Consider the following 26,552-nt stretch of genomic DNA (forward strand, 5'->3'; position numbering starts at 1 on the left):
TTGCTGGCTAGAAAACAAAATTCAGATATAAATCGTAGCATAAGGTCTAAAGATACTAAATACCACTTAAAAGCTAATAAAGAGTAGTAGCAAAAGTCTATATTAAATGGCTGACTTCTAAATGAGTTTGTGTAGCACACTGGAGAGCCAATATGTATACATATTTCGGGGCTTTTTGTTTTTTAGTTTTAGTAACACTGACATTATTTATTAACAATTTTACCGGAAATATCAGAAATCTCCCTGAACTTCTTACTGGGCCTTCAAAAATTAATTATGGTTAAAGAAGTAAATTAAAATAAAGGACAAGAACAATAGCTGTTTTCTAAACTCCCTAAACTCACCAAACTCACCAGCAAGAACATGGCTGTTCCTCTGGCTACATGTTTTTACTTTGCTCTTGTCCCCCAAGCACCTACTGGAGGGAAAGAGCATGGACTTTGAAGTCCAGCAGATGTGGGTTCAAATCCTAGCTAAATGGTTTAAAATCTGTACACTCAAAGAAAAGTCCTCTACCTGCCTGAATCCTGGTTTCCCACCGGGTATGGGAATAACAAACATTTATCTCTCACAGGGAGCTTGTGGAAGATGGAATGAGATGATGTGTGAGGGGAAAGGCCTCACCCAGCTGAGCCCCTGACAGAGGGGTAGGTTCCCCACAGAGGCTGCTCCTAAGCACCCTTCCTACCTACTCATAGCCTATATTTCCTCTTTCCCCAACCTACCTGGTCACCAAGCCCTCTGGGTTTTTCCTCTTTAACAGCTCTCACTTTCTCTTAGACCCTGCCAGCATTGTCCATGTTCAGACCCTTCTTAATCCTTGTACGGGGTTAATGTGGTAACTACCAGTCTTGAGTCTCTTCAGCCTTGACCCTCTCTAATCCATCTTCACTATACCCAGGATGATTTTTATGAAATACAACACTACTTGAGTTTGAATTCTAGCTGGTCTACCTAATATCTGCATGACTTGAAACAAGTCACATGAATTCTTCCATGGTATAACTCAAAATCTATAAAATAGGGATGAGAACTTTTCTTACCTCAGAAGATTGTTATACAGATTAAATAAGGTCGTATATGGGCTAACACACAGAAATCACACAATAAATATGAGTTGTTATTCTTCTCTTCATTGTTCTTGCTGTTCTTATGACCCTTCTGTGAATTGCCATGCCTATTAAATAGGGTTGTGTCATAATCATATTTAGGACCTTTGTGGGTCTCTATCTCATTCCCTATCAAATCTCATATCACTCAGCAAGTGGCATGTTATGATATAGAACCAATAAACTGAGTTCAACCCAGAATAAAAAATAATTAGGTTAGTAAGGGATTCAGGAAAGCAATTAGGTCATTTATAGAACTGCTAATAAAATTCTATCTAAAAAAAAAAAAAAACTATTCTCTTAAGAAGTGATTAGAGCAGCCCAAGCTAAATATCCTGAAAGGATTGAGTGGCTGTACCCTAAACATCCTTCCTGCTTTTTCTTCTCCTAGTTCTAATTAAAATGCAATAACGTATTTAAACTAGCAATTGTCTTACTTATATTTTTAAACTTTAAGGGGTGTGGGTGTACAAATAGATGGGTTTTCCACAACATGGTCCCTCAAGAGGTCCTGAAATTGTGTAAAAGTCTTACCTGACATTCTTCTAAACCACTTGGGTTTCTTGTCCCATATGATAAAGAGATAGTATGCAGGAACCCCAGTCAGAGTAATGATGAAGCCAATCCCTGTACTAAATGGGTCCGAATACAGGGAAAGGGCAACCATGAAGAAACACGTGAAAGAAAACAATGCTGGGATGAACAGCGGCACCTGGAACACAGCACAGGAAAAAAAAAAAATCACTTCAAACAGTTCTAGAGACAGAAGATGGGTTCAAGAGGAGCACATCAGTCATAGGATCGGATGATCCCCACTGGTCATGTGAGCAGGTGACCGGCACCATCCTACCTTTACCTTAACAGCAACTTTGATAGGGTGCAGAGAATGTAGCAAACATACTCCCTTAAATTTTTTTTTTTAAAAAAATCTTTGAATAGAATAAAACCTAAGGATAAATAAGTGTGTTTCATTAGAGATGTTTTGTTTGAAGGGTTTGACTAGATAAGTACCATTATGATTTATGTTTTTGATTTTAAAAGGTTGGCTCTTTGATAATTATGATTAGAATCTGCTTTAATGTAGAGTCAAGAGCAACGGCTGCTTGTTACATGTTAAAGCCTTTCAGTGCATATTGATTTTCTGTTGGAGACTCACAATAAGAACTGACAGGAATAAAACAGACCAACTCCTATTCAACCGCTAATAAAGATGTTGCTAACATTAGGCAATGGATGAAATTAGAAACAAATTCTGACAACATGACTGACAACATTATCTGTGTTATTTTTTAAAAGCAAATAAATAGTGAGGTTAAATCAATCCATGAACATTCACGGCTAAAGGAGATGAGAAATAGATTCGTCAGCCTCCCAAAAGGAAATGCTCAGTTACAGTAAACGGTATTCTCTTAAGTGGTACATTCATACATATACCTTCACTTTCCCCATGTGTCCACACTTTTATTCCTTCTAGAATATCTAATTTAAAAAAAGAGCAATGTCACAAGTGATAAGATTTAAGAACACTTAAAATGACTGTTTTGTAAAGCAGCATCCTTTGTAGAGTTTCAATTAGTGACAATTCCACGTATATCCGCCTCCCTCTTTCTCAGCATGGCTATCCACAATTACTCAGCATAAAGATACAAGTGTCCCACACTTTGAACACATCAGGTCATTAGACACATCCAAGAAATAGCAACATAACAAATACCTTATATATATATATATATATACATCTACCCCTTTTCAGAGATGTGACATACAAAGTTGGGTATATCACATAAAAGGCTTGATGAATTATTTTTCCAAGCTAACATAAATTCAACATGAAGGCACTACCTGCAAGAGTTAAACATTTTATTCCAGAGGATGCTGCCCCCCGCCCAAGCTCCTCCTCATCAAGTTACGACAAAGGGAGGACTAGGTATTAGAAGAAAGATTTATGTAAACCCATCAAGATTACTGAGGTTACCTTGAAAGGACGATGCATATCTGGGCGTTTGTATCGAAGATAAATCAGCCCAGCAACTGCCAGCCCAATAAAAAGCCACCTGGCAAAACTGAGGAAATTCAAAAGACTGTAGAGGTTCCCAGAGAAGAGCATTATCATCGTCAAAGGGTACTAGGGCAAAGGGGGAGAAAAACCTCACTCAGTGAGTTAAAAGAGAGCACAGCTGATAACAAACAATAACATCACTATACATTATGATTACCTTTTTCATATGATTATTTATACTGATAAATGACCACAGTGATTAAAACCTATATTCAACTAATTTCTTATCTATATTCTGCTCTTACACCCCATTACGCACCAGTAACAGCATGAGATCATCATCATTACCACTTAATCAGATGAATGTTATATGGAAATTTAGTTCTTAGTTGTTTTTGCATTTGAGAGAAGAGAACGTGTTTTCAAAGAGTAAAACACAGGATAGTCAATGACTTAAACGTAAAGACCCAGAGACTGAGATGGTTAGCAAATAACTAATACTAAAAATCAAAAGTGTACCCAATTAGAAAATTCGCAGAGCACTCTGTAAATGGTTTCTGACAAGCCCTTGGCTATGCACACACGTGAAACGCAGCCACTTCAAGGTGACTCTGCCAACTCCTGAATGCAAAATATTGACCTTTCCTTCCTCCACACTTACTCTCCCCATGCGCTTGCCATGTGTGACCCTCAAGACCGCAGAAAAGAATGAAGCACAGAGATCAGCATAGCAAGTCTCTGCAGCTGCACACGCCAAGGACAGCACGACTGATAGCAGAGGCTTAAAATGAAAGCCCTCTCCACCGAATAATACATTCTGTTCCCACAAGTGACGTTAACTTCCAGATTCCGCACAGAGAGTACAGAGAGTACACGTACTTTACAAAGAGATTTCAAAGGAAACATTCTGAAACAAATTAAATGCATGAAACAAAATGTCCAATGTATTCTATGGTGCTCCTGACAGCAGATTCCATTTGACAAAAATGTTACAAAAATAGTAGGTAAAAATGAATATAACATTGTCAATGGGTATTATAAAGGACTTTTACACCTTATGCAGTTTTTTGTATCCCACGCTTCACAAACACTTTGCATTAAGAATTCTACAACTCAAATTTCCGTTTTGGTGCTTTTATTTCTTCCCTATAGAGTTGGTCTCAAATAGCTCACTTTTTATCACAGAATTACTGCACTGTCTAGGACTTCATGTGATTTTTTTCTATTAGTTTTCTATGCATTTCATTATAAGGAGCCTACGATACTATAACGTACACCTAGGTGTTTCTCGACTGTGGCTTTTCGCTCCACTTTCAGTTCGCAGATTTGGGACTTGTTGCTCTACATCCTTTTCTGTGAGGCTCTGTGTCAATGACAGAAGCCAAGGTAGCCATTTCCCTCAGAGCTCGCAAATTTCTACAAAGGTGAAAAAGAAGTGATGTGCTTATCGCCCCATAGCATCAAATATGCATCGGAAATACTGAACAAAGGGAAGCGATGGAAAATATCCTGCCTCCCAAACTCCGCCAAGATACACATAGAGCCAATCCAGCAATGAATGAGAAAGTAAAGCCCTATCTAAAGTCTGCTTTGAAATCCTCTTTGCAGGTGCCTGGGTGGCTTAGTTGGTTAAGCGACTGCCTTCGGCTCAGGTCATGATCCTGGAGTCCCAGGATCGAGTCCTGCGTCGGGCTCCCTGCTCAGTGGGGAGTCTGCTTCTCCCTTTCCCGCTCCCCTCCTCTTGTGCTCTCTCTCTCTCTCATTCTCTCTCTCAAATAAATAAATAAAATCTTTAAAAAAAAAAAGAAATCATCTTTGCTAACTGGTTATTCAAACTTATATGTAGGTATACTTTTTAATATGCATTACCAAAACAATAACTGCTGGCAGAGGGGTGTGCTTGCGGACATGAATCATGGAGAGGAGTTCTGGAAGGTGACCCTCTCGAGACGCAACATAGAATAACCTGATGGGAGAAAAACGTGGCTGGCATTGACTGTACAATTGATCATTTCAAAGAGAAAAATCCAGAAATCTAAGAGAAAACTTGCATCTAATTCCATACCAACGGTTTGGCATTTCTTAGGTGGATTTCTTCAGTTTCACTGTCCAGGTAAGGCAGAGAATCATCAAGAGAAATCTGACTTCAAATTTTATAAAATCTGCCAATAATTTCTCTTATTCTTTGAGGAGAGCCAATAGCAACATCCGGCTCAGCATGGCTTTCCCTACATAGGAATAGTTCTAGATTCCTAATATTGTATGTGTGCTGTCCATCCGATCCAGCCCGACATACACAGACATGCCCAGGTACACACATAACATTTATATTTTTCTGATTGGATCTTAATCTTATGTTAAAATAAAAGGGGCTTTTATATCAAACAAAACAAAAGGGATATGGATGGTAGGGTGGTGATTTCTGGTGTCTCTTACTTTACTTTTTTTCTTGTTACCTTTAGAGAAACAAAAGATTTTATCACCAGAAATAAAATGCTGTTGTTAGACTCTATAGACATACTATTAAAAAAAAAAAAAAAAAAAAAGGCTCCATGCCCAGCTTCAGCGTAGGCTATGAGTAGACAAGCAGTGCCCTCTAATGGGCAGAATGAGACATGCTGTTGATACTTGGACGAAGATTTCGATCTTAATGTCTCTTTAAAAACAACAGCTTTGGAGGCACTATTTCTTCTCTTTTTAAACCTACCCTTATCACATCCAATCTCAAAAACAGAAATGCATTTCTGGAAATGCTTGAACTCACTCACCTGGAGACAGCAAACACACCACCATTCATGGAGCCAAAGCAGGAGAGGGCAACAAAGATCGGAACTGCTAATGAGAAATTTCCCAGTAGCCGCTCAGAAAAGGTCTAGTGAAAGACAGAACGAAGCAAATTAATGCTCTGCCAGAAAGTGGAATAAAATGAAGCAATTTAGTCCAAACTCGCTCTATGACTTTGTTTTAGCCTGCTGATACGTGTATGTTTTATAATCTTTCTTTTTGGTTAGGGTCAGACTAACTTCTTAGACAATAATCAGAAGCAAGTACCATGGCATTGCTTGTTGCAAAACTATGGGCAAAGGTCTAAACAAGCACCTTCTCCCTACTTTCAAAAAGCAACGACCCATTTATTGAATTTTCATCAACCGTGATATCTATCATCTCTGATTCTGGTAGGTAGAAAAAGCTCAGTTCAGAAGTTCTCCTATTGGAAACAGAAAGCCTTCTGTAAAATGCCTTCTCTCTAGCCTGGAAAGCCACATTTTGATAGCGAAGTACAAAGGTACACCGAGAAGTATCATGGATACTTGTTTCATAGACCAGTCCTCCTGTTATGACACAGAAGTACACTGAGATATAACTGACGACTTAATCATTTATATCGCATATATGAGCAGTTCTGAAAATCTTTGCCCCAAACAATCACATTAGCTGAATGTCTGTTTATTGAGTCCTCCCTCCCTCTCAGGTATCTGCGAGTTCCTTCTGTGGTTTCCTATCATAAGGCTAGAATACAAACACAACTCTGAGAAAATCCAGCCACAGAAAATACGAAAGATAAATGACAGAACTTCTGAAATATCCTTTTATGCCATGGCACAGGCAAATTTCCACGAAGGATGTATTAAACACACACACACACACAAAAAAAACAACCATGTGGGGTTCCTTAGTTGTCCTTGATGCAGCTGGTCCTGTGTAATTAATGGACCACATTACGCTCAAAGAGTAAGTGGTGCCCTTTGTCTAGTAAGACGAGATAACTGACCTGACCTCAGTAAGCTCTGGACACTTGGTTGTCTGGGAGGACTTACAATAGCGGCAAAGTCTTTTTTTTTTTAATACGGTGAACAAGTCCATACGTTCACGTGAAATGAGATAATTTGTTCCCTGTGGATGTTGCCTATATGAGGTAATAGCGACTATTTTAAAAGGAACTGACATCTAGTGAAGGGAAGTTACTTTTTCACCCTTCATTGTTATGAGGTCATGAGTAAATGCCCCCTTACCAGCTAAGTTTTTATACAAAATAAAAGTATGTGTCACAGAATAACAGGCCCATAGCCTGACCTTTGAGAGCAAAGATGATCCTGAAGTCAAATAAATTTTGGAAAACGCTGTAAAATTATGAGTATCCACTTCTTAGGGAGCTAAAATGCATATTAGCACCTTTAATATTCTGAGAAGCTCCATAGCAACGACATCTGTTTAACTTTGAATAACTCAGCATTTCTAAAAATTAGTAATATCCCATTACTGGTATTCAAAAGGATATACTAGAACAAACAACTATATATGATCATCCCTTGGAAATTCTTAAGTGGTACTTTGGGAAAAAGATTTTAAGTTAGCATTTGAAAAGTTTACAAACAGGAAAGAGTACAGAATAAATTACAATTCCCATACCAAAAAATACATGCATTTAAATTCAGTAACTGCCCACCTATCCTGAAAGTCACGTTGGAAGAACACTATCTTCTGTACAACACGCACACATGGAAATGTGTTTTCAAGCATGAATATGGGGAAATGTTTTACACGAAATGAACAGTGCAGAGAAACCATATAGGACTTTGGCTCTATCGGCTAAACGGAGTGTGCTAAGGCGTGTTCTAAAATTTTTAAGTGCTCATTATCATGCAGGTCAAGAAACGATTACTGAATTTCAAAACACTTTCTGCTGAAGGGAACGACTGTGAAATTGCATCAACTCATTAACCTAGATTCAGATTGGCCTTTGCTCAACTTGGACTCACCACGGCCACCGCATTTGACAGTAGCAGCTCCTCGGCACTAATGCTTGTAAAGTAGGCCACGTTCGTCAGCACGTAGCCAACGGTGACGACAGCCATGGAGATACAAATGGCAAGGGGCACGGTTCTGAAAGGCACAAAGGAATTGCTTATTAGTCATCATTTGTTAGTCATTCTCTGAAAGCAAAGGCCATACGGCAACGGGCTAATTCAGACAAAGAATAAAATAGTATGCATGATAATTATAGGCTCTGTTGGGCATGTATATCTTATCAGGGTGAAGTACTGCAGAGCCCTTTGTAATTTAATAAGGTCCGCGGGAGCAGAGACTTCATTTGTCTTGTCTCCTGCTCCACCCCCAGAACATGTGGGTCCTCCCATTCTTGGAACCCATAAATGCTACAGCAGTGTTTCTCACACTTGATCATGCATCACCTAGAAGGCTTGTTGAAACACGGTTCGCTGATCGCATCTCAGAGTTTCTGATTCAGTAGGCCTTGTACTGCTAACAAGTTCCTGGGCGATTGAGGGGACCACACTTTGAGAACCATGGGCCCATATTCTTTTCTAATACTAATTTACTGCCTCGACACCTTTCTAATACTAGGCCCCAGGAAGGTCTTTCACATTCAGCTTTTCCCCTTCAGTAGCTTCCCTTATCAGCAAATAAGTTGTACCCTTTTGGATGCATAAGAGCAAGATACATCTACCATTCTAAATGATAGTAAAGATAATTTTATATATAACACAAAAAGCACGGAAGTGCTCCCAATAATGACTTTGCACTGCCCTGCTGTGAGTTCAAAGGAAGCTCAAGATCGTGAGTATCTATTAAAGCAACAGTGCAGATAATCCCATGAAATTAGAGGTGACACGCTGAGAAGTACATATGACCGGACCGTGCTGACACTCTGTGGCATCCACAAGTACCCGGCACAAATGCAATGTTATGTCTTCATTTAATGCACTGGGAAAGCCAGGAGTTACTGACCCTAATAATTTGATTCCATGTTACCGATACACATTACTTGCTTAACATAATCACCTCTTCAGACTCTCTGCAGTTCAAGCAACTTAAACCTTCAGCTCCCCGCACAAAGGCTGATCGGTTTTTTAGCCACACAGCTTATCAGTCCTCATGGAGCCTTAACCCTGCTGGGTGCCGCTAATGAAGACCTCAATATAATTTCTTCCAAGATGAAAATACAGTTCAGAGCTGGGAGAGGAAAAAAATAAAAAAAGGAGGCACAGCCTGCCTCACTCCCCAAGCTGGGTATGTTTAGCACACGAAGTCCCAGCTCATTATGCTGAACAGCACTATCCCCTGTTGAGAAGGGGCAAACCTGGCCAGTCAGCAACTGCCATGCATTATGCTGCTTGGAGCCTGACACTTCCCCTGATCCCCAAAGCCTTAAGCCTTGATGGGGAAACACACTGACCTCTAAATCCTGGCATCCTAATATAAAAGTAGCAGATGTTCCCCTTCCCCAGTGTGAAGAGGGTCCTGTGGAATTTTCTGTTAACACCATAACATGCATTGCTGGCTGTGATTGATAAATGCTAAATTTAAGCAGAGGAAATCACTGGGCCAATTAAATACAAAGGAGTGAGAGACATAAGGCATATTAAAGATGAATTCTGTTTCTCTGAAAGAAAGACAAGATGTAAATGCAAAGGGCTAAGATGTATTGCAAAATGCAAAAAAAAACTAACAATTTTACTCTCATCCAGATATACTATATAGATACTAGAGGGAAAAATCAAAGGAGCTTAAAATACAAGACAAAAGTGAGAAAGGGCCCAACCTTGTTGCAGTCCAGGCAGACTGGAAGGTGTATGTGCAGCTTTTCAACCACTCCCTGTCTTATTTTAAACTTGAGTCTTTTCTGTTTTTACAACATCCCAAATGGTGTGTTAAGCTCCTTCTCTGGAGGAGAGAAGCAGGGAGGGAGAGGGGGAGAGAGAGAGAGACTCTATTCCTTGCAAGGATGGGATTAAGAAGTGTAAAGTTTCTGTTAATAAAAACTGAGGTGACATTGTTAAGTGCAGCAAAGCAGCTAACCTGTCCAGGACAGGTAGCCCTGTCACATCTTGGGGCGCTGCAAAATAGCAGGGACAAGTCAGTCTGAAACGTGGGCCGTGGCCCTCCCAGCACAGAATCTCGCCTCTGCTCGGCTCTTCCAAGGCAACCTCCCCACTTCCCGCTTTGAGATTATGGTATGTCTGAGGGAAGTTTTCTAAACTGATTTTAGCAGAAAGAATCCTAAAAAATCCAACTTTTTTTTTCCTCTGCTTGTCAATGACAAAAACTGTAGCAATAGCTGCTGCCGTTTACTTGGTGGCTGTCATGAGCCCGATATTTTATTAGGTACTTTACATATTTGCCTCATTTTATCTTCGGAAAATCCTGTGAGTTAGGAGCATCATCACCATTTTATACGTGAGGAAATGAAATCTTAGAGAGCCTAAATAACTGTTTAAGGATACACAACTGGTAAATGGGAACCCAGAAATCAGCTGATCGATCCTCGCTGAAGTCACAGCATTTTAACCACTAAAGTGTACTCTCTCTCTCATGCATGTGGATCCTCAATCTTTTAACTCTTCATTTTCAGAGAAATCATAATTGTTGAATATGTTTATTGCAAAGCTCTTATCAAGATTGTATTTCTCATGTAGTCACTGAAAATGCAGTTTTATTTACTATAAAGGTCGGGAAGAGAGTTATTCCATGATTTTTATAATTTTTCTGTGTAACATGAACCGTAATGTCAAGTGAATGTTTTCAAAAGTTTTGATTTTTAGAAAATGGGGTTTGTATTTTTTTAGATTTAAAGGACAACGGAAGCTCACTTAATAAATTTCCCTAAACAATTTTTGCAGGAAGGAGGAAAAGCGAGCATGTTTGTCAGAGAAGCTGAAACATATAGATTACTAACAATTTTACTCTCATCCAGATATACTATATAGATACTAGAGGGAAAAATCAAAGGAGCTTAAAATACAAGACAAAAGTGAGAAAGGGTCCGACCTTGTTGCAATTCATAACATGCCCAGGAATTTCTCTCTAAGTAAATTAAGCCATGAGAATTGGAGGGGGTATGGCAAAAGAGCCACTATCTTCTGTCCTCAGGTTCCATTTCACTTTGACAAAAGGAAGGAGGAGAAGAGTTTGTGGCTGCCTTGGCTTAAACAGCAATCAATTACCGAGGAAAGCAGTTGACATGTTCAGAAGGGCTTGGCACCATGTGGTTAACTCCTGGGTTTCAAGCATCAAGGCTTAAGAGCCACTGGGTGAGCTAATAAAAGCTATTAGGCCATGCCAGAGCAATCTTTCTGGAGGCTTTAGATGCAGAGGACAGATAAGCACGGTTAGTAACTCAAGATTAAGGCAAATGGCACGTGATAATAAAATGAATTAAAGGGACTAGTAGACCACTGATATTTCAAAGCCTCTGTGTTATTGGAGGTACCCTCCAATTCTAAGTGCAACAAAAGCATTGTCTTTAAGCTGAATAAAAATGACTCACACCTATGAGTTCTCTTTTTTGAATGTCCGTGCATGTCTACTATGATTAACAAAATACAAATGTACTGAAAAGAGTTATTTAATCCTTAATACCTCTAGTCATTATACAAAGTCTTTTCAATTAAAGGCCATTAAGTATGTGAGAATCCAATAATTGTATTAGCTGCACTTAGTTTTCAATCAAAAGGTCTTGGATAGTCTTCTTTTCCTCTGGGTTTACTTTAAATTGGTACCTATAACCTGTCTATGTCACACATGGATAAATATTTGCTTTCTTTGAAATTATTAAATGGAAGTCTCTGCAACATCTGCTTAAAAGCACTTCATTCCAAGGAATAGACCTCCCCAGGTATCCAAATGGTCCCAAAAGTAATGGCTGGTAGCTTATATTTGTATAATTTACAAAGCACTGACAAATACACTTTATCTTCAAATATGCACATGCCATTCCAAATCCTTTGTGGAATGAGAGTGTAAACGAATAACAAACAAAATTCACAACAACCAAATGAGGCAAGAGGTTGCTGAAATTGTTCCCACCATTTTCAAATAAGGGAACCAACGCTCAGAAAGTTAAGTGATGTGGCCAAGGTCACAAGAATAAGTGGGAGGGCTGAAACTTGAGCCTACATCTTCCAGATTCCACATTCACCATATAACCTGTCATGATACCATGGTTCCCTTGTGCCTGCTTTAACTCCATGGACAAGGTCCCTAGGATTCTTATGAGCTGACAAACATGTGTTTTATTTTGTATAAGTAATCCAAATACCCGAAGGCTGGATGTAACAATATGACACGTTTTATACCAAGTGTATTTTCTCTGTGCACCAAACAGTCATCACAAATAAACTTGCAAATAATGCAGCATGGGATGCATTTTTCAATATGCTTTGCAACTGTATAATAAAACATCAGAAATGACCATTGTTTCCAATGTTTTATATTGGCTAGAAAGACTCTTGCTGCAAACACAGAATGAGTCAACCTCGCTTGATTCGCCAGAGATTTGAGGACACCTGAAGGTTACAGAGATTTCTGATTTTCAAACCATATGAGCCATTTATTCATCACTTGAATTTAGAATATTCCTAAAATTGTTTTATAACTTGATCCAAATTTTCCGAGATTTGTGTGAACCAAAATAATTCCCACACAATCCCAAGTGTTGCATACACAATGGGGACCACAGAACTCATTGATCCTGGAGCATCTAAAGTTGTCTTTGAGCCAGGGGACTGGGCATGATGACAGTCAGTTATGTAAAGCCTGCTCTTTTATGTTCAAGAATTTTCTAAGGGAAGTAACTGATGCTTCACACTTTCTATTTAAAAATCATTGGGGCGCCTGGGTGGCTCAGTTGGTTAAGCGACTGCCTTCGGCTCGGGTCATGATCCTGGAGTCCCGGGATCGAGTCCCGCATCGGGCTCCCTGCTCGGCAGGGAGTCTGCTTCTCCCTCTCCCACTCCCCGTTTGTGTTCCCTCTCTCGCTGTGTCTCTCTCTGTCAAATAAATAAAAATAAAATCTTTAAAAAAAAATTAAAAAATTAAAATCATTAATATTTTAACACATGTATGTGACATTCAGGAGAACGGAGCAGGGGAAGGAGGGCTTAAGAAGTGCAAGAAAATGGTAAACTTCTTAATATGTGAGATGCAAAAAAAAAAGTAAAACAACTTGCAAAATATTTTGCAATTCTATTAATAAACTAGGCACTATTTATTCATATATCATTGAAAATGTAACTGTGATTCATCTCAAGACATTTAAAATTATATTAAGTACCTCTTGATTCCAAGTTTTTATTTTAGAATCATCTTGTTTCACATTTTCTTTTTAATTACCCTATAAAGACCTTGAAAGCTTTTCTATAGCCCTGACACAGAAATGACTCAAGCACCTCTTTTATTTCTCTCTTTTGTATCCACCAATCAATTAATTAATTAATTTTTGCTGAATCACTCTGTTTATACACTGCTGTTAATTTTAGCTCACTTCTCAAACTTCAGTCATGTGTTATAGACAAAAACATAAGTAATGGTATATCTTAAAGAAAATCAATCTATATTTTTCATTCACGTGATTTTTTTTTTCCATACATTTTTGCATACTTTCCCTGACTCTTGCTCACACCAAACGCTCTAGAGAGCCCTAGGCACAGAATCATCCTATCTGGCTATGTCATTTCTGACATTTCGAGCAGGGATTGAATTACAAATAAGTGTTTTTGACAGTTTTCCAGACTTGAAACAATTAGATTACAGATGGCTGGAATCACAGATTCCTTTATGCGTTTTCAGTGATTTTTGCCTCATTGTCATTTAGTGCTATCACTATATCTCTAGTTATCCATGGTGAGTGGGAATTGGGCTGCTAATAACATAAAAGAAAAGTACTTGAGGAGACATAGCAAGTAGTTGAGGGAAATATGGGGCTGTCACTAAAAGAAAAAAAAATGTAGCAAGAAGAAGAATCATGTTCAGTTCTGACTTAATGACAATTTCTGGGCCAAGGATGAACACAGAGATGTGACCAGCAGATTGTCACATAAAGGTACACAGTGATCCCACTGATTTCAGGCATTAAACACCCGCCCTCTGCTCCTCAGGATCACCGCAAGGCTATGGATGTTTCCACTGAAACATTTTAAATTTCAATACCGCTGATGTCTAATCTAAATCTCACCATTCTCCATTGTCCACAGATGAAGAAGTCCATAAACAGAAAGAGAAGACAGAGAGACCTGTAGAGAGATGTAAGAAATGAACAGACACAGATTAAAAGACTGCAGGGCTGAAGGAGTTTCATGAGAAAATGTAAGGAGGGAAGTAGGTACGGCAACACCAAAGAGAACAAAGAACTAAGATGGAAACTTACAATTCAGACATAGCGTGAGAAGCAATCAGAAGCATTAGTATAAGCATTTAATCCCGAAAAATACTTATTTTTTATCCTATTAAAATAAATTCATCACTAAATAAAATTAAGCTTGAAAGTAAATTTTCATTTGCTTCAATTTCATTCAAAAAAAATAACATGGGCTACATCTCACTTTTTCTCATGTTCTAGAGATTTAGAGTATGTCTTCCAGATATATTACAATTATTCATATTTATCATGGGTAAACATAAAGATATTAGTAGGCAATTTTGAACGTACAAAAACATTATTGGTTTCCAATAAATGTTAGCCATTAAATAACTGGAAAGATAAAATATTTTAATAACAATAAATTTCACACCAATGTTCAATTCTTATTTTTGTTACACTGTTTTTACCATATGCCTTTTAAAATTTCATTATTTTCCTCAGGACTCGGCCTGATGTACACTACAATAATGCAACATCTCAGTGAGCCATTCTTTGAAACAGAGTCCCTAAAATTCAGACATACCGCTGAAACATTAACTACCTACCACACCTTTATGTACCTCTTTCCACGGTATAAACTGTTCCTGAGAAGAGCTACTCACATAGGCCACATTTGCCAGACTCTCTTGTATTTAGGTGAGAAGGTGACTTACCCTTGATGTCAACTGATGTGGCAGTTAAAGGCCCAGGTGGATAAGAAGTGGGCCGCCTGTCAACCCCTTTGCCTAACTGAGAGCCTGTCAACCCCTTTGCCTAACTGAGAGCTAGTTGCTGAGGATCTATCGAGTAGCAAAGCCACTCTATGGAAGGAATCTAGGTCACAGAATCAACATGCGGAGGAGGGCCCACCAGTTAGCCAGGGACACCAACACGGGACTGTTACATGATTTAAAAATTAAATTTTTGACTGTTTAAAGCCATTGAAAACTTGCAGTTTGTCTGCTGTAGCCATCAGCATTATCCTAACTAACAAAAGAATAAAAGGCCTCATTATATCAAGATCTCAATTAATTAGTTTATGTAAGAGTTGAAATGGGTCCTCATTAAATTTTATCCTGTATTTATTGTTTTATAAGAGATTAGTATATGATATAAAATTCTTAAAACAATGTCCCAAATTACAAAAGCCAAATGAAAACATTCACATCTGAGAATAGTAAAAATTAGTCATTATTCAAACTTCCCAGAAACAGAGCAAAGATAGATCCCCTTGTTTGCCACTTTAAAATATAAAATCTCCTGCACTTCTAACAATTACCACCAATCCAACAAAGATCAAAGCACAATCGCTTCTTGTTTTGACCAAGGACATATAATAATACACAATGCAATGTTACATAAATATACTTTTATGCCAAGAACAAGGCCACATAAAATAAATATACCCACTCTGGCATAGTAAATGAGAATTAGAGTCAAAATTCCCTCAGGCCATAAGCACTATCTTGGAAGGAACAGATAACATTTCTCCTACTACACATGCATAAATCAGGTCCAGGCACATTTCTGATCAGCCACATGATAAGAAATGGAACAGGTAAACATGGAGACGTTCAGCCATGATGAATAAACTACCGCTCCTACCACCAAAAATTGCCTTCGACATTTCTGACCAACAACGACAAATCTAATTATTAGTAATAATCTTACTTCGATATCTGGTGGTCATATAGATAAGTGACTTCCCAGTTGGGTGCTCTGGGAATCACAACAGAAACTGGACAATTGGCAAGATTACAGACCATCCTGTTCTCATGCACTTCAACCAAATCCGTCCTCTCTTATTTGTTTTATGCATTGATATTCTGCCACACAAGTGAGGCTTTTGAATAGTTTTAAAATCACTGCTCTACATTCTACATGTTGAATTACGTCTTCAGATTATTTTTTGGACCCAATACTGGCTTCCTAAAGTACAGTTTTGAAAACACATGAATTTGTTCCATATATGAATGATTATACAGGTATGTATGTATATATTTGACCCTATAAAGTTGAAAATAATGTTTTTTACTGCAACAAGTCCCTATTTATACTCCCTATTTATAGGGTCATTCTTAGTAGGAAAGGTACAAAGTTGATAGACGAGCCAAGAGCTATGGCCTGGCTTCAGTAAGTGGTAAATCCATATGGCAGGACCACAGAGAACATGACACAGCAGGCTGATGAACCAGTAGAGAAAGGCAATGATGAGAAGACATAGAGTTGATGGGCCAAGTACCTTGCCGGTTGAGAGAGGTGATACGTCACTGTCAAGAAAGTGATGACGCAGATTCCTGATTGGAACAGTTCACAGCTCCCCGAAAAGGTCACAAAGGCCCAGAGAATAGCAGAACCTCCTGCAAGCTGTCCCTCTCCTCTCTGCAGGCTGTCCATTCACAGAGATTCATACTCACAGCAGAAATGGAAATTTTGTGATCTTACCCCTTTTGGCTCAAAAGTTAAACCCTCTGAACAATAAGCTTTTGTGCTATAGTTTATAATTACTAATGCCCTTTCTTAGGCTACAAGGATTCATAGGCAAACCTCGCTCTAGGAATAATTGTCTCAAGTCAGATACACTGTACAGTGGCTGAGGGACTAGGAAAATAGAAGCAGTCCTCACTTTCGCCCACCTTTTAATTCCCCCTCTCCTTCATACTTCCTCTCAGCCCCATTCCCCAAATCCTACAACCAATATAAATATTGGTATATGTGTGTGTGTGTATACCATCCCAATTGTAAATTGTCTTTTTGCAACATCTTTTCTCCGATTTTGTCTTAAGTTCATAGAGTTTTTTGTTTTGTTTTGTTTTGTTTTGTTTTTTTATTATATGACCTCACTGATTTGAGGAACTCTTTTTTTTTTTATTCTTATGTTAATCCCCATACATTACATCATTAGTTTTAGATGTAGTGTTAGTTCATAGAGTTTTGAAAAATATTCTGGACCCCAGTCCGAAGGCTGGGTCTACTCACATTCCAGTCACTTGCAGGGACTCAAGGAGGTCACTGGATCTCTCTAAGTTTAAACTTCCTTATCAGCTAAAAGGGGTATTGAATTGGGGCACCTGGGTGGCTCAGTCAGTTGAGCCTCGGACTCTTGGTCTCGGTTCAGGTCATGATCTCATGGGTCCTGAGACTGAGCTCCAAGTCAGTCTCCGTGCTCAGCGGGAAGTCTTCTTGAGATTCTCTCCCTCTGCTCCACCCATGACTCACACACACGCAGACTTACACGTGTGTGTGTGCTCTCTCTTTCTCTCTCTCAAATAAGTAAATAAATCTTTTTTAAAAAAGGGTATTGGGGCGCCTGGGTGGCTCAGTCGTTAAGGGTCTGCCTTCGGCTTTGTTCTGCTGACACCCCACTGATGTGTCAGGGTCCTGGTATCAAGCGCCGGCATCGGGCTCCCTGCTCAGCGGCAAGCCTGCTTCTCCCTCTCCCACTCCCCCTGCATGTGTTCCTGCTCTCGCTATCTCTCTCTGTGTCAAATAAATAAATAAAATCTTTTAAAAATAAATAAATGAAAATAAATAAATTTTAAAAATTAAATTAAAAAGGGTATTGAATGAATAGAGTCTAAAGTCTATTTTATCTGAAAGTTTATTATTCAACCATTTTAGCAAATAGAGCTAATCCATAAAGATTGTTCAACAGAATACTTTAAAAACTCAGTGGAGCACTTGCTCATGTACCAGAGCATTCTAAGGAAATGCCTGCCATTGCCTTGTTCTGTCGTTCGGAGGAAGGAATAGGATGCTAACCTTACAATCTCTTCTCCTGGGCTCTGGAGATTACGATTCTATCCTCAGCCAGGAATACCAGCACATCAAAGCACCTTCTATCATTACAACTTCAAAGTATCATCCTGGCTGAAAAAAATTGATCATTACTAAAGATCACTTAAAGGAAAAGTGGCTGTCCACTCTTCCAGATTCTAAAATGGTATCATCGGTAGATCAGGTCAGACCTCTGGAAGGCCACATTACAAGACCATTTTATACTCACAGCAGAAATGTCTTTGCAAGTCACTATATTTTATGCCTCAGCTTTTATCAAAACTTTATTGCAAATATATTTTTTAAAAATCATCTGAATTTTAGGAGGACATTTGTAGTCATATTATCATTTATCATTTCCATCTATTCATACTGGCCAAATTTTACAAAGAACTTAAGGCCATTCACTGAGCATTATAAAGTGCCCTCAAAGTGTTTCCGTTAAATCTGTAGCACAAACATTTTTGAGAGGAGTTGACAGGACTCTCTGTTACCCTCAAAGATACCTCTGCTTTTCATGTAGCTTGTAACCACATATGGAAAGAGTTCCCGGCCTCCTTGGCTTCTGGTTTTTTGTTTTTGTTTTTGTTTTTTTCTTTTTATCAATCTTTTATTTCTAGGACATGTGGTTCATTAAAATAGGGAGAGAAGAGGACTAATTTGGAAGACATAACACGGGATTTAAGAAATTTTTAAAATAGAAACTTGTTTGCAATAGTGATGGGAGGACTCATAAAAGTTACCAAATATAAATTACTTCAACCAAACGAAGCTATCGTTTCGACTTTCTTTTACATTGTTTTCACAGCCATGAGACACATCTGCACAAACCTTCCAAAAGAAGACTTTTAAAAAATAAATAAAGGGAAGCTGTGAAGAGGAAAAAGGAAAAAAAAAAAAAAAAGTTAAGAGGCAGCTTTAACCGAGAAAAGAAATGTTTATTCCACCAAATCCTCATGAGAATTCTGAATTATTAAATCTCTGAGAACACCTGATTTATGAACAGGATAACGCAGCCCCTCGCCAAAATCATTTTTAATAAAAAGCAGGAAACCTCCTGAAGTTCATCTCAGATCTAATATCAAACACAGCAACCACACACGAACACTTCCCCATAAAACACAAACAGCGCGGCGCGACCGGCCGGCAGCCACCAGCGCGGTCTCAGCAGAACAAACAAACAGGGTGCTCGACCCGTGGGAGGGATCCGACCTCGCGGTCGAGACGAAGCAGCCAATGGGAACGGACGGCAGACTGAACCTACTGTCGGCGAGGAAGCGAGGGGCTCGGGGGAAGACTCGTTTCCAAATACGCTACGCAGCCAGCTCGCAGTCCTGCTCGAAACCCTGCGCTTCCTGACTGACTGTTAGATTTGAGAGAGCAGCGCAGTTGTGGTTTTGTGTTGAATTTTACGCATAAATTTAGAATATACCAAGTGAATGGAACCACCATAAGAAAACAGAGGCTAGTAATGAAATATTCCAACATTGCCAGTCTCATTCTGTAAAAAAAAAAAGGAGTAAACACCTAAACGATGTATAAAAATGTGACTCGAGTATTTTCCACCAGATACTCGGTTCATATATAAGAAAGGTGTCAAGGGAAAAATAGTATCTTATTCTTTCTAACGTATGTTGGCTTAGGAACTGTGTTTATTACCATGTTTATAACGTACATGGTAAAGGATTTTTTATCAGGAATATAAATTCAACTGGTTCAAGTATAATATGATATAATATAGTATATATAATGTATAAATATATATATAAAATAATTAACTTCATTTATGTTTGATCCCTTAAAGGGCAGTTTCAACCATTATAAGGATCATAAGGAAATATTTTTGCATGTTTCCATTGATATTTTCATTAATATTTTGGCATTTGGTGTTTTGTTAAAAAAAATATTCTGGGAAACAGGAAATCATTATAAAAGGTGCTCCGTTAGAAGAGTTCAGGGATTGGGCGCCTGGGTGGCTCAGTTGGTTAAGCGACTGCCTTCGGCTCAGGTCATGATCCTGGAGTCCCGGGATCGAGTCCCGCATCGGGCTCCCTGCTCGGCGGGGAGCCTGCTTCTCCCTCTGACCCTCCCCCCTCTCATGTGCTCTCTCTCATTCTCTCTCTCTCAAATAAATAAATAAAATCTTAAAAAAAAAAAGAGTTCAGGGATTAAAAAAGAAAGGCAAAAAGGGGAAAAGAGTGAGACTAATATCAATGAGAGTTACCTTATAGGTTACTTTAATTAGTATTTTCAAAATGTAAAAGAAGAAAGAGAAGAAAACAAGTTAATAACTAACTGTAGGATACAGGAAAGGAAATGTATGGACTATAAAGGGTTTAGCCATACATGTAGAATATATCTTTATATAGGGCAGATTCTACTGTAAGATAATACTACCAAGATAATTTGAAAAACTATGAGTGTTAAATTTCAAAGCATTATACAGTTTTTCTTCCTATTCATGAAAAGCCAAGAGTAGAAACTGCCTCCCTCCAAATATGTTATACTATTTATTTATTCAGAGAGAAAAAGTAATAAGTAAGGCAATCTTTCTGTCCAGATAAGAAAGAGTATTAAAACTTTCAATAAAAATTATATAGTAATTGGCTGATGTATCAATAGAAAGATAAGTCGAGCAGAATAAATTACCTCAAAATACAACTTAGTATATAACATAAAAACAATATATAACAACTGTCATAATTTATGAGTTAGTGTTATAAACTAAGTAAGTAAATATTGTAAACTAGGGGGTAATATGACTGTTCAACAAATGCTGGGATATTGAAAAGTTGGGGGGGAATCAAAAGCCTACATTATATCATGCTAAAAGAAATTCATTCCACATAAATGAAAAAGCTTAATGTCAAAAAGAAATCAGGAACAAATAAACAAACAGAAAATATGAGTGATATTTAAATGATCTAGGGATGTAAAAAGATTTATGATAGAAAAGCAATACACAGAAATATTTTTAAAACTTACATTTAAATATAGCACACTTAAATATTTAATTAAATTATGATATATAAATTCAAAGTTCTATGAGCTAAATCATAAAGAAAATTTAGTTACATGAAAAACTGTGATAGAATTTGGCAATCTATATAATAAAGAATTAGTACCCATAATATACAAAGAATTGTGTTGAATCACAAATATTCATGCTCCAAAATGTCAACCACATATAGCTATTAAACATGGAGAAAGTATTAAGCCTCATATGTGATTTTAACAATGCAATGTAAAACAATGAGGTATAATTTTTGCTTTTCAATTAACAAAGATTTTTGTAAATAATGACACTCAATGCTGATTAAGTATTCTTAAGTATTGCTACTACTGAGTGAGGAAACCAATGTACATGCTTTGGAAAGCATCTTGGTAATACAAAGAGAGACTTTTTAAAAGTTTATTGCCTTTGACATGGTTAATTCTCTTCCAGCAATCTTCCTAAGAAAATAATAGAATATGTACAAAGATTTATCGATTAAATGTATAACACAGCATTATCACACTAAAAGAAACTGGAAACATTTTCAATGCCTAACAGAAAAATGAGTAAATGCTGGTATCCCTACCCAGTGAAATACTGTATCACTATTACAAACGGTGTTGCTAAGATCCACAAGATCCAGGAAAATCTAATGAAATGATGTTAAGTGAAAAAAGCAGGATAGATCTAGATGAATAAAAAGCGCTAGAGCTGAGCTTAAGATACGACAAATCTGGATGGCAGGACAGACTTCATGGGTGCCTTTGAGCTGCTGGGGATAGAGCAATGAATGACACAGAAGGAGGCCCAGGCCCTCATAGGGGAAACAGACAACACATAAACAAGTAGATCTATAATGTAATGCCAAAGTGACAATGAAAAATGCATACGTACATTTAGCTCAAGTAATATAATGCAATACATATGAGCAAAGCACAAACACAGGCACATTACACACGGGGAAAAAAGCGAAACATCAAAATAGTAACAGGACTTCTATGTGATGTGATTATGAGATAACAGGTGATTTTAATTTTCTTCTACATAGTTTTTGGTATTTTAAAATTTGACTACTACTATTACTAAAATAAAAGAGGGAAAGACCCCCTACTGTTAATGAAAATACTATGAAAATCATAAAGTTTTACTGTTACTTTTTCTAGCAGGGTCTAGAAAACATAGAAGTTTTCCTTTCTAGAACTTGATTAAATGGATCATTTGACCATAACTGCTAGGTGGAAATTTGCATCCTAGCCACTTAAAAATGGCATAAACAAGATGTGTCTTTTAGGAGAAATAGGAGAACGAGATCGTCAGGATGTCTTGCACTCCCGGGTGCCTCTGATCTGAGCTATGGAGCTGGGAAGGCCGGTCTCAGAGGTGAGGGAAGTCTGCAGGGAGATGCCTTAGAAATGGCAACAACACGGCGCCTGGGTGGTTCAGTCGGTTAAGCATCTGCCTTTGGGTCAGATCATGATCTCAGGGTCCTGGGATCCAGCCCTGCATTGGGCTCCCTGCTCAGCGGGGAGTCTGCTTCTCCCTCTGTCTCTCCCCTCCAGCTTGTGTACTCTCTCTTACTCTCTCTCAAATGAATAAATAAAAAATCTTAAAAAAAAAGAAAACAGAAATGGCAACAACAGGAGCAGAAGGAGCCCTGTCTTTTGGAGAATAGGACTTGCATCAGAAACTTGAAGGTTGAAAAGCACCTCCATACCCAGGCTGAAGCTGTCTCCCTCACTGCAGTTCAGCGTTCAGGTTGTGGCTCAACAAAAAGACAAAGGGCTCCGTGTTACCAGAGAGGGACATCGCTGAGTTCAACTGGCCATTGTCTTCTTCCAGCATTTGCCACTGATCGCCTCTCCTTGGCCAGAGGCCATGGCATGAAGAGGATCAAATAGCAAAACACTTACATACATTTAAAACACATTTACCCTTTTTTCCACCAGACCCTGAGCAGCTACAGATCAGTAGTTTATTAGCATGACCTCCCCTTGCAATCTATCTCACTCATGTCTTTCGTCATTTTCTGGCTCAAAACAAAATTAATCATGTCTTCTATGTCAATTTCTCTTTTGCTTGCCCCAGGCCAGAATATGGCAAGTGAGATCTTGATTGTTTGATAATATCAATACAGAAAAATTAAATATTGCCCCCCCAAAGAGATATCAGAACTATTTTGAGAATCAGTGTGTCAGTAAAAATCTTAGAGGAAATAAAAAGCAACTATTTCCTTACAATATCCTAGCATTTCAGCATTTCCTAGTCATAAAGTTTCTGTTTTAATCGTGTAACCAAATGACCTTCAGTAAACAACCTGAAATAGATTATTTAATTCAGCTAGCCTAGGACCCCTTTCATTATGTGTTTGAAAAACAGCTTTAGAAAGTCGAATGCAGGCAAATGTTAATGCTTTTATACATTTTTAAAAGTTCCATTCTCAAATAACATACAGTCACTCCTCATGATTACAATCTTCCCCCCAGCTAATTTTGCGGCTAAAATCTTGCCATATCCATCACTTTTAGATTTGTATTCAACAACGCTAAGTGTTTGAAAAGAGGACTAGAAAGGGATCAGTTATTTTAAATATAAACAAATGTAAATATAGACAAATTAATCCATCTCTCTGGCTTCAATTCTTTATCTTTACAATGAAAGGGATAGAAAATTTGATGGCTACTTCCTTCCCAACTCAAAAATCTCAGACTTTTGTGACATATTTTCTCAAGGTCAAGTCCACTGTGTTTTTTATTTGTAATAGGTAGTTAGTCTAATAAACTAGGCCAGCCATGCCAATGTGTGAATGGAAGAAGGTGAATGGGTGGAGAACTATTTGTACACACGGGTAACATGAAAACTGAAAGAATTTAGAAATTTAGAGACATTATCACACCCTTTGCTATCTATTCCCTAAGAGAATGACCATGACAGTAGAATGTCAGGAAGAAAGGAAAAAATGACATCATGAAAGGCCAAGAGGAGAGACGCTTTGGAGGAGGTGGGACATGAGATGCCTACAAAAAGCTCTGTGTTGGGCAACCAACCAGCCTCTAGAAATAACTCTGCTTACAAAGTCATGCATTATGGTCTTTAGTCTCTCTTATTTTGTGTTATATGACTGTTATAAACTTTAGTTTAACATATTATGAAATATTTGAGTGCTATGCCATAGACTTAATTTCATAAACTATCTTCCATATAATATTGTAGATCTTAAAAACAGTGGCCATGGTGTTTAATCACTGCATTCTCAACTAATATGCATTAGTATTGATTATTATTAAGCTTTTGTCACAGATAGCTCTCCCTATCTGTTCCACATATCTAACTTGAAAAGAGAGAGAAGGGGGGTGTGCCTTGATGGCTCAGTCGGTTAAGCATCCAACTCTTGATTTCCGGTCAGGTCATGATCAGGGTCATGGGATCGAGCCCCGCATCGGGCTCCCTGCTCTGCGGGAAGCCTGCTTCTCCCTCTCCCACTCACCCTGCTTGTGTTCCTGCTCTCGCTATCTCTCTCTCCGTCAAATAAATAAAATCTTAAAAAAAAAAAAAAATCCTGCACCACAGAAGTTAATAGACTATTTTATACCTTCTATAGGCACATGTGATAAAAATGGTAAACAGAATCCAGGATTCATCATCACACACGTTACCAATCTCCCCAACAAGTGCATTAACACCTGCCTATCCCTCCTGGTGCACTCCACATATCACAGGATCCTGTACTTCAGGCGACCCCACTGAATTAGATTCCACAGCTTGGATCTAATCCTAGATCTTCAGATCTAATAATTAAGTTCCCATGTGGTAGGGTATCACTCTGGCTTTGTTTCCCCCCTCCCCATCTGTCCATTCAGACTTCTTATCATTTCCTGAAATAACTCATAAAGTTTTAGTCCTACCTAATCTCCCAGTCATCGTGATATCTAGAAACTGGCTGCAACATCCCTTTCTCTGGGTCTGTTTTTCTTCCTGAGACAGATCTCCTGCCTACGTTTCTTTCTTTTTTTTTTTTTTTAAAGATTTTATTTATTTATTTGAGACAGAGAGAATGAGAGAGAGAGAGCACATGAGAGGGGGGAGGGTCAGAGGCAGAAGCAGGCTCCCTGCCGAGCAGGGAGCCCGATGCGGGACTTGATCCAGGGACTCCAGGATCATGACCTGAGCCGAAGGCAGTCGCTTAACCAACTGAGCCACCCAGGCACCCATCCTGCCTACGTTTCTCACCGTTGGCCATATTCCCAAATGATATCTTCATGTCAAACGAGGTACTTCCATGTCATCTGTAAGAACCATAGAACATACTAGAGTTGAAAGGAAACTCAGAATTTGATACTCTACCATTCCATCCCATCTGAAGATCTAGGATATAGCTATGGTCAAAGAATTACATGTTTCCAGAACTGGAAGTTCTTAGTCACGTAACTCCAGGTACAGAGCTCTTTCCACAACACCAATGTGAGTCTCACTGTGCTTGGTGTACCCGCTGCTTTCCAGCCCAAATCTTCCCCTGTACTGGCATTGCTGTCTCCATCCCCTCCTTAACTCGCCCTTTCCTAGAATACCAAATGTTTGAAAGCCAGATCATTGACACATCTTATTTGAAATATTTCCAAACTTTGACTCAGGATTCTATTTGACCTTACAATTTAAGCAAGGGTTTCCTTTATCCTCCTAGCATGTGACACCTCTGTCCAGTAACATAGACCTGTGGTGCAGTAAGTGATTCCCTGCATTGGTTCCCATATATTCACTAACCTAAAAATAGAACCAAAATATTATAGAATTAGAAGCAAGCTTAAGCAATGGTCTGCCTCATTTTTCCACCTGAGTATCTAAAGAATCATGGCTAAATGATCATTTCTTTTATCTCTATTTTGAGATTTCTCTTGTTTCAATACTTTTGAATATAATTTTATCTTAAAACGAACTTGCTTCTCATTTAAATTGATCTCATTTGCTCTTCCTCTGGCATAGAGAATAAATTATTCCATCTTTTTCATTAAAAAAAAAAAGGACAACTCTCTTTTTTAAGAGAGTATGTAAACACCAGGTTGACTCATTCATTTTCTCTAAGCAGTTTAGTTCCTATCTTTGAGCTGGGACAATGTGACCATTATGATGCTATTTGCCAGAGTTTTCTGCCACATTATTTGTCACCATGTCTGACTGTAGTAATGTTCAGGTCCAGAAGGCAATTAACTTTTCAAAGACATTTGCTTTTTATTGATAATAAACGTATAAAAGAAGCCTGAAATGTGACTTCGTGGATTAAAACTCTCTTTAAACTGTACATATGTCACAAAAGGAAAACCCACTGAACCTGCCGTCAGGCACATCTTCCCTAAACACCATGTCATATATACCCCAAACTTGCAACACACCCCCACTCACCCTATCGCATTGGCTACTGGCTCAGGTCCAAAATTCTTATAATGGAGGCCCACCCCATATCAGCACCCACATCTTACTACCATTTTGCCTTCCACTCTTCTTTACAATCCTTTGCTGAAGCTAGAGCAATCTATACATTAT

General features: G+C 38.4%; 1 protein-coding gene across 3 annotated transcripts in view; it reads right to left on the minus strand.

Moving 5' to 3' along the window:
* SLC7A11 (solute carrier family 7 member 11) overlaps positions 1 to 26,552 on the minus strand; it is a 79,740-nt gene that overhangs the window by 15,125 nt on the left and 38,063 nt on the right. For all 3 annotated transcript variants that reach the window (XM_064585074.1, XM_064585073.1, XM_045880441.3), the window contains 5 exons: positions 7,869 to 7,992; positions 5,877 to 5,980; positions 4,978 to 5,074; positions 3,085 to 3,234; positions 1,644 to 1,821 (listed from right to left, as the gene is read on the minus strand). In XM_064585074.1, the coding sequence (XP_064441144.1) occupies positions 1,644 to 1,821; positions 3,085 to 3,234; positions 4,978 to 5,074; positions 5,877 to 5,980; positions 7,869 to 7,992 (653 nt within the window). The remainder of the gene's footprint in view (positions 1 to 1,643; positions 1,822 to 3,084; positions 3,235 to 4,977; positions 5,075 to 5,876; positions 5,981 to 7,868; positions 7,993 to 26,552) is intronic.

Source organism: Mirounga angustirostris, unplaced genomic scaffold, assembly GCF_029215605.1.
Source record: "Mirounga angustirostris isolate CCGP_5_RB_7025 unplaced genomic scaffold, mMirAng1.0.hap1 SCAF_2, whole genome shotgun sequence".
NCBI classification, from domain to species: domain Eukaryota; kingdom Metazoa; phylum Chordata; class Mammalia; order Carnivora; family Phocidae; genus Mirounga; species Mirounga angustirostris.